Genomic DNA, 9778 nt, shown 5'->3' on the forward strand with positions numbered 1-9778 from the left:
AAGAGAGTGGTAGGTGGGAGGTAGGTGAGCGGTAGGTGAGATATGGTAGGTGAGCGGTACCACATTACAAAAGTGTCATTTTACCTTCGTTCAATAATTGGGGGTCAAAATAACAATAAAAATATTTAAGTTTGTTGGATTAGTTAATAAAATGATAATAAATTGGGAGCCATAAATATTTTTCCAATGATTTATACGCATTTTTATAATGTTGATCATAATTTTTAATAAATATTTAATAAAGAATTCTATGTGAGATTTAATTCAGGGAGGTCTTCATACAAATCTGAAATTTCTTATATATTTTTATATATATAACCAGTAGTTTCTTATCTCGTTTCATAACATTGTCTTTGATGAATCCAAATTATCCTGTGAGAGGTGCCCAAGAATCAAAGCGGAAGAGACATTGAGGGAACAAAAGAGAGGGACAGAGAAGGAAAAATAAATAACACGCAAAGACTTTTCAGGTAGGCACTAACTGAGGTACCTTTTGTATATATGAAAATAGCGATTACATTCAAAAGAGAGAATTCTCCCTATGAGAAAAGTCACAAGAGAAGAGTTGCCTTTTATATACTATAGACTCACTATTTATCCAAGAATGAGCTAGTCATAGATTTTTTTAATCTTTTTATTAATGCTTTGCTTTAATAGTGTAGTTACATGTTTTTATAGTGTCTTTTCCAACTCCCACTTTAATAGGGTAGTTACGAATTGTTATGGTGTCATGTTCCATTCATAACAGATTTTTAGCACCTACTCGTGATCTATTTTTTTTTTTTCTGGATCTTCATATTATCTCGAGATTCGTGCAAATAATTTTTGGGTGTTTAGCCTTAAACTCACGCATGAAAATATTTATTTCATTTTTAAACAATTCATAATAATAAAATTTTTTATGTCGTATTAAAAATCTGAGTTCATAAATAAAATATTAAAGATTTGATAATTAGTATGTAAATAAATAAAATTCAGTGGTATATATATAAATGTCCCTTTAATTTAAAATATGATTAGATTTATACAGCATCCGTAACCTTTTCCTCCCTCAATATTATAAATGAACCAGCTATCTTTCCAGCTTTTCAGTCCCCTCCTACTCCATCGTCATTTTTAGACAAAAGAATACATACCAAGGTCTATGTATTTCCTCTCCTCCTTTTATTTCTTCAATAACACTCGATTCCTTCCCAATCTTATTCATCCCTCGCTACTTGTCTTCCATGAATCGAAAAGGTTCAAATTTGATGGGTTTTATAAGTTCGTTCATTGATTTGATGACATTCTGAGATTTCTTGTTTTCTCCTGTAAATTCTCTATTGAGTTTTCAAAGCATTGACGCTATTTGGAACGAGTTCCATGTAAAAGAAAATCTTTTTTCATTGTTTGGCTTGGTTTTGTTTTCGTTTGATTTAAGGCAGCCTAGATTAATAAATCCTACATAAATGGCATGGCTAGAGGAGAGACACCCACAATTTGAGAATTTTGTTGGGATATACTTGACGGATGCAGACGAACGGCATTGTAAATCAGCTAATGAACAAAATTTGTCTTATGAGAATTGCCAGCTTCCAAAGTCATCTAATGTTGAGCAGGCTGGTGTTGACATGGATTTGGAGTGTGGATCTATGGATTTTAAGGCAATTGTGGACAAGTCTGAGAAAGATTGCAGGATCTGTTTCATTAGTTTAAAGGACTTTAGCCAGGAATTAGGCGTTCCAATTATGTTGGGTTGTTCCTGCAATGGTGATTTGGCTTTTGCTCACCAGAAATGTGCGGAGAAATGGTTTGAACTCAAAGGAAACAAGTGAGTGATTTTTTATTTTTTTTTTTATTTTTACTTGTTGATGTTTTGGCTTCGAATTTTTACTTATTACTTCATGATTAGTAAGTGATTTTTTTTTTCTTTTTTTTTTTTTTGAAGGTAAGTGTTAGAAGTTACAAAACTTATCTTGAAAAAACAAAAGAGAACATATGTTTTTTTTATGGTTGAAGGAGAAAGAAAAGCATGTTAGGGTTAAGAATTTTTGTAACTATCAATGAAAATACTAGTTGATGTTTTTGAACCTAAAGTTGGATAGAGTTGTTAGGGTTAGGACATTGAAATTTTTCAAATATCAGACTGATTATAATTTTTCAATGGTTGGTTATTCTTTCGGTTGCTTTTTAAAATAATAGCAAAGAAGAAATTTTCGCAGTTCTACAAAATTTTTAGCATGCGCATGTGTCACATATGATAGTTGTTAATGAAAATGAAATTAAAAGGAAAAAAAAAGGAACTTTCATTCTTTCTTTTGAATGATCTTGTACAAATTCTGAATCATATGTCTGTCTTTTTTCAGGAACTGCGAAATTTGCGGGTCAAAAGTAAGGAATTTGGTTGGATTTGGGGATGCAGATTCTACTGAGAATTCAATCAAATCAGGCGATAACGATGCAGCAACAACTGAAACGCGAACGTTCTTTCATGGGCATAGATTGGTTAATTGTATCTTAGGAGGGATGCTACTCATCATTGTTCTATGTTGGCTTTTTGGCTCCCACAAAATCTGAGAATACTAAAACAAGTATAAAAATCAAATATATTTTATCTCTGATTATGCATGTTAACCAATGAACATATGATAAATAATCATAATGATTATAATGACCATGATAGATCATATAAATCTGTAATAGAGACAGAGCTGAAATGCTAGCTCCGGTAATGAAACTGTGAAATGTAATAATTTTTTTTAATTAAATATCATGATTCTCTTGCGTGTATATTTGGCAAAAAATATGTTGCAATATAAATTTAACATATTAACCCTGAATAATGTGGTAAATCTTAAATTTTTATATCATAAGATCAGAACTTGAATAATGATGGCATGAAAGAAGAGAAAAGCTAGAAACATGGAATAAAAGTTTTCCTTAGATTATTAGGAGAAGATGTGCAACATCTGAACCTGAAGCATGATCTATGTGTAGAGTGTTTTCAATCGTAAACTAAATTTATTTCTGTCATTTGTATATCAACTGCTTTTCCATATTTTCGGAACAGGAAACATTGAGTGAAATGGCAGCTAAATAAATCGATTAATTTGAATCACTTTCCAGCGATTCATTCAACCATAAAGATCTGAATAAACTTTTAAAATCGAAGTAATAAAATAATGTTTTAAATAAACGGCATTAAAAAAATTTCTAAATTTTTAAGTTCCTACATTTTATTTATAAATTAAAATTAAATTATAAGCTTTAGGCAATAATTACTGCAATCATTGCGGAGAAAATATTGCACCAGGACTCCGTACGTAGAGTTACGTGCGGAGTCCAATGAAATCATGTCACGTGACGGTGAGAATAAATAAATAAAATCTGTCTGATAACACAAGGAAATATTTTTCTCGTGTTATTCAGATATTATTGTGTATTATTCAAATATTATTGATGTGTTATTGTGTTATTATAACACCGAGAATATTTCTAGAACACAATTACACCTGTATAATACACAATAACACTTGAATAACACGGGGGCAATATTCCCTGTGTTACCGTGCCGATTTTTTTTTTCTGTCAACTTCACGTGGTGTGATTTCATTAGATTCTGCACTTAACTTCACGTGCGAAGTCCTGATGCAATATTTTTTTATCATCGAGGTAGGTGTACTTTTCCAACATGAACTTCGGCTTAAATGGATCCTCTGGTGGTGTTGTGAAAGAAAGCGAATTTGAGGCGATTTTTTTACTTTCAAAGGAGCCTTAGGATGTTTGCTAGTTTGCAAGGATGAGGTTAGCTTTTATGTTTTTATTTTTTTATTTTTTGGTATATATTCTTTAGTTATTTTCTTTTTTTTTCCGTACTTTCTTTCTGAACATTATATTATGTTAGAGATTTTAAAAACCAAAAATTAGAATGTGATTATTGTTAAAAATGGAAACGAAAATTAAAGATATAAAAGTTTCCTTAAATGCTTGTGAGTTTTAAAAGCATAAAATTAAATAATGTTAATATTATCAACAAAAAAATAAAATTAAAATAATAATAATAACCAAAAAATTAGAAAAATATATATGGGATGCATGGGAAGACTTTATAGCAGTGCATGTATGAAAAAAGTGTTAACACAAACTTAAAATCAAGAGTTGATATTGATGAAGTAGTTGTTTTGCCAACTATTGATTATCTTGCTATGTTTTTTAGGCTCAAAAGCAACCATGATCTCTATAAATGGTTCTGACTAGACCTCGGTTTTGTTATGTGCATCATCATTCATTGTAGAAAAGCTGGTTCGTGCTTAGAAACAAATGCAATCACTTACTCATATTTGATAATTAATGTGGGCATTAATAATTTTAATAGGTCAACACAAAACATGGATTTGATTTTTGAATTTGTGGAGGTGATATTTGAATTGTTGGAGTTCGATTATTATTTTATAATACTAATAATTGGGTTCTTAAAATCACCTTAATCCATATCTAAATCATATTCAAAATTCAAAAGAATTTTTTTTGCGAAGTTGCTTTTGATTGTCTGAAAACACGCCAACAAATTAATAATGATGACATCATAGCGAATAATCATAGTTTGAAAATCCATATGCATGCTCTTATGTTTTGGATATATTCACTGCTAAATTTCTTCATTTTTTATAATTTGCTCATTTTGATTGCAATAATGTCATGATAGCATATAAAGTAAACTTAAAAGCTTGAAATCAAAGTTTAAGTAACTGTTATACCAAAATTATTGACCCTCAATTTTCAGATGAATTTGTGAAAAATTGATGGCTACAAATGGTTGAGATGAGTGGATGCAAACAAGAAGATGGGCAAAAGCACGAGGATGCATGAATAGGAGAGGCTCACTTTGGCAAGTGATGCCATGGTTGTGGGGTGACATGCAAGACCTAGTGGGTCAAAATAGGTTGTCTGTTGAAGGAGATGAGTTTTGATTGTAATAAGAAATTACAAACTATGGATCCTTCGTTTAATGAAATAGGACTGCATGATAGAATTAACTAATTTTAATATCTAATCCTATCAAAATCCTAAATAATTTAATGCTCCAATGTAATTTTTTCTATGTTGAGTTTATTCTGATTCGACATAACAACAACAATAAGCTTTTATCCCACTAAGTGGTGTCGACGACATGATCCTTTTTCTCCATTGCGTTCTAGTGAGTGCCATGTTTTCATTTAATTCTAATAGATTAAAATCATTTTAGGTATGCCTTTGCTTCTCTTAACATAAATCTCAAGTATTTTTAGGTATGCCTTTGCTTCTCTTAACATAAGACAAATCTAGAACTTCTACTCTCCTTACCTGATCAAGAGATTGTTGACATTTAATGTGAACAAACCGTCTAAGGCGACTCTCTCTAATCTTTTCCAACATTGGAGCTGCACCAACCCTATCACAGATATATTCATTTCATATTTTTTTCTCTAAGTGTAAAGCCATTAATCCGCTTAAGCATTCTCATCTCAACAACACTTAAAATAATTTTATGCTTCTCTTTTAAAGGGAAACATTTTGTGATATAGAGCATTGCAGGTCTCACCACTATCTTATAAAATTTTCCTTTTAAATCTACGATGCACTTTTTTATCATATAATAAGCTCGATGTATTCCTCCACTTCAACGAGCTAACTTTAATTCTACTAATAACAACCCCATCTTTATCACAATAACTTGAATACTAGACACGAAATATCTAAACTCTTCACACCTTTTATTTATATGATCACCCATAGTTAGAACTCTGCCACTTGAGCTAATACTACTAAAATTACATTCCATGTGTTTAGTTTTAGGTCCACTCAAATGACAGCCTTTAGACTCCAATATAAACGTCCATAATTCAAGTTTTTCTTCAACTTTTTCTCTGATTTATCCAAAAGAAAGATATCATCAGTGAATAATATACACAAAGGTAGATTCTCCTATAATTTTCCAATAAGAATATCCATAAATAAAATAAAATGATATGGGCTTAGAGCAGATCCTTGGTGTAATCCAATTGTAATAGGAAAGTATTTGATCAATCCTTTTTCTGTTCAAACACAAGTAATAGCTCTAGTATACATATCTTTAATGACTTGAATACAAGTCATATCAACACTTTTCTTCTCTAGAACTCTCCAAAAAATCTCTTGGAACCTTTTCATAAGCTTTGTCTAAATCACTAAAAATCATATGTAGATCCTCCTTATCCTCTTGATATTTCTTCATCAAATCTATCAATAAATGTACAACTTCCATAGTAGACATGCATGACATAAATCCAAACTAATGATGAGAAATATTTTTATCATGTCTAAACCTATGTTCAATTATTCTCTTCCATAATTTAAACTTAATTCCTCTCTATAATCTGTGCACTCATTTGCATCTTTTGTATTCTTAAAAATGGTGGCCAAAATACTCTTCCTTCACTCCGTAGCTATATTTCAATTTTTAAAATAATATTAAATAAATTTGTAAGCCAAGAAACTCCAAATCTCTTAAATATTTCCGCGCTTCAATTTGGGTATCATATGTTATACTGATTTTCCGTCCTTTGTTTTCTTTAAAGATTCAAAAATTTCTTTTTTAATAATGTGAAGGTAAAAAATAAAACATTTTATTATTTTAATTTATATTAAAATCACTAAGGTCGATTGTATTTTTAGAAACTTCATTAAAAAGTTTATCAAAATAGCTCACTCGCCTATGTTGAATATCTTCCTCTAAGAAAAACACTTTTTATTTTCATCTTTAATACACAGTTTACTTGATGTAAATCTTTAATTTATTGTTTCTCTTTATTTGACTAATTTATAAATATATTTTCCACCCTCTTTAGCATCTAATTTATTATAAAAATCACTAAAAATAGAATTTTTAGAATCACAAATTGTTCTCCTAGACACTCTACAAGCCACATTTTATAATTTTCTCAATTCTCTAAGCTTTTACATTTAAACTAATTTTTATAACACAATTTCTTATATTTCTAACACAATTTCTTATATTTTATTTTTTCTTGCACATTATAATTCCACCCCAAACTATTTTTATTTATAAAAACTTTTTCTTTTAATTCTCTAAGTGCTTCTCTTGCCACTTGTTTAATAATACTTGTTACTTTTCTCACAAAGAATTTGTCTCTTCATAAATATCCCAAATCTTGAAATCATGAAGTTTACTCATAAAATTATTTTTATTTGTGTCATTTAGGTGCCCAAATATAATGCTATTGTAATATTTTATTATATTCTTTATCTTACAGCTCCTTATCTTAAAATCCAAAACTAATAATCAAAGTACTTAAAATTTCACTTGAAATGATATATTAATTATCACTTTTTTAAAAAAGTAATAATCAATTTGTATTTTATTAGATCCATTCTTATAAGTAGAAATATGTTCATCTTTTTCTTCTCAAAAAAATATTAGTATTAATAAAATCATGTGTTAAAGCAAAATCTTATATGGTTTTACTTTCTTCATTAATCACTCTGAAATGGTAGGTTTTATATGAGAGATGAGTTGGTTGTTGTAGAATATGGAATGAATAGTTTTGTTAGTTTTTACTTTTTAATTTTACTTACAGTGAAGATTTCAAAAAAATACTTTTTCTGCGTTCTTCCCAACATGCGTAGCTAAATTTCCATTCATGCCTCTGTGATTTAAGGTATGTGGTTTTTATGATTTTCTTTGATGATTTCTTTCTCTGTATCATTTTACTGAGGAATCAGGGCTCTTTTTGTTTGTTTTGTTAACTAGAGTTTTATTTACTCCTAAACTCGCCAATTAGGATGTTAACATTTTTTGTGATCTGTGACTCCTTTCTGTTGAACAGAGGAATGAAATGTTTAACCACAAAATATGGGTAACAATAGACTTATTTTATTTGGGTTTTGCAACCAAGAAAGAGGATTAGAGTAAATATATTGGATGACATGGGGATTGATGAAGCCTCAACTTCATAAATTCTAGCCTTTTTTTGACCTAGGCAACTAGGCATAAACATAAGGAGAATTTTTTATCTCTGTTAACAATTATCACAGAGGGTAAAGTCTAAGAAAGCCACAAACAACCACATCTCCTAAATCACAGGGAAGCAAGCCTTACATACCTTGAAGAACATTAAGATTTATCTGTCGTTGTTTTCATTTTTTTCAAACTCATTGTCTTTAGTTTTCACTTTTATGTAAGATTTTAGATAACCATCTCTTGTTTGTGATCACACAAAATTAGGTTTAAATGTGTAGTAATATAAAGATTCATCCTCCAAATTAATTCTTAACACTTTCCCAGTGAGATCGATATACAATACTCTTTAATTCTATTATTACTTGACATGTATACTTGTGTGATTCAGCCTACATGCTTCTCCGCAAATTTTTGAGATGTCAGTCTATCCTGATGTTAAGGAGTGGAGCCACATCTTGGCTATATTCATAAGTAAGAAAGGGAATAGTCTTATTTGAATGACATTATTAAATATATTATTATACCTAAAATTATCACATAGTTCTAAGAAATAAGCCAAGTGAAGGTGTGGATAATATGTGGGTGATATCGCAAACTTGTTGGTCTAAATCACTAGGTTGAGCTCAATTTTAGTTTAAATGTAGGGGTTTCTATGATGAAGTACTTAAGACTCATGTGAATTTCTACAAATAGTTGGTTGAGATACTCTTTGAGAACTTTATGTTGGTTTTATTAAGGAATTGCCATTTCTAAGTGTTGTATTTCATGTTTTATGATTTTTTGATTTCCTTTGTTGATGGTTTTATTAAGTTTAAGTTCAAAGGGCATTAACTCAACTAATCAAGTTCTACGCATACAACTATAAACTCTCAACTAGGTTACCTTAATCAAATGCAGCACACACCATGAGGATTCAAAACACACCAAGCAACCAACATGTAACACCATAGAATTTGAAAGATGCAATGTTTTTGGATTTGTCAGAAAAAATGCAAAAAAAGAACAAAAAAAAATTGTTTCAAAACCAGGCTATATCCTTTAATTAAAATTCTTCTTAAGTAAACACTTTGACTTGTTTTTTGGTAATGATGCCAAAAACTATACACAAAATTAATGTAAAGTAATGAATCAATCACATAAGTATACATGTCAATCAAGTTAATATATAGATTATGAGTCCATGCTTCGATCCTATAAAAAAATTAGTCAATTTCTCTAATAAATGAAACTCTAGTTTACTAGCTGCTAAGTTTAAATTAAGGGATTCAAATTTATAGAAGTTGAACGTTCAAAAATCTTAATTTAAGAATAAGAAAACCACACTAAAGTTATTGGAGTTTCTCAGAAGTGAAACGTTCATTCTCTGGTGACATTGGCCTAGTGATTTCTCGAATAGTTTTCCTATTGGTTCCCATGTTATTGTTAATAACTAGGGGTATGTACTCCTTAGCTTATGTTGAGGTCATAAGAAGAGTTAAAAGTCTATAATATAATTAAGGCTAAACTATGCAAGGCTTCATAAGAATCCTCTAATCCCTTATCTAGGTTATATTCTTCTACTGACAATATACATATTTCACTAAGTGAATGTGTTTCAACCTACTTTTTCTTCTAGTCATGAATTAGAAGTCCAAGATTAGAAGGGGATTTAAAAAATCTGATTGTCAAGATTAGAAGTAAATGAAGACCAAAAGGTTAACCCATCAACGTAACTAAATCCAAACATAGAAAAGTATGTAAGGAAAAATTTTAGGATAAAATAACAAAAAAAAATCACATGTATAACATCACAAGAGTATG

The 9778-nt window shown here is 29.8% G+C and overlaps 1 protein-coding gene across 1 annotated transcript in view; it reads left to right on the plus strand.

Moving 5' to 3' along the window:
• The first annotated feature begins 1448 nt into the window (after positions 1-1448).
• LOC110019041 overlaps positions 1449-9778 on the plus strand; it is an 11114-nt gene continuing 2784 nt past the window's right edge. Inside the window, exons 1-2 of the mRNA XM_020716562.1 lie at positions 1449-1810; positions 2346-2484. Of these exons, the coding sequence (XP_020572221.1) occupies positions 1449-1810; positions 2346-2484 (501 nt within the window). The remainder of the gene's footprint in view (positions 1811-2345; positions 2485-9778) is intronic.

The sequence above is a fragment of the Phalaenopsis equestris genome, unplaced genomic scaffold (assembly GCF_001263595.1).
Source record: "Phalaenopsis equestris unplaced genomic scaffold, ASM126359v1 Scaffold000040, whole genome shotgun sequence".
NCBI lineage: Eukaryota > Viridiplantae > Streptophyta > Magnoliopsida > Asparagales > Orchidaceae > Phalaenopsis > Phalaenopsis equestris.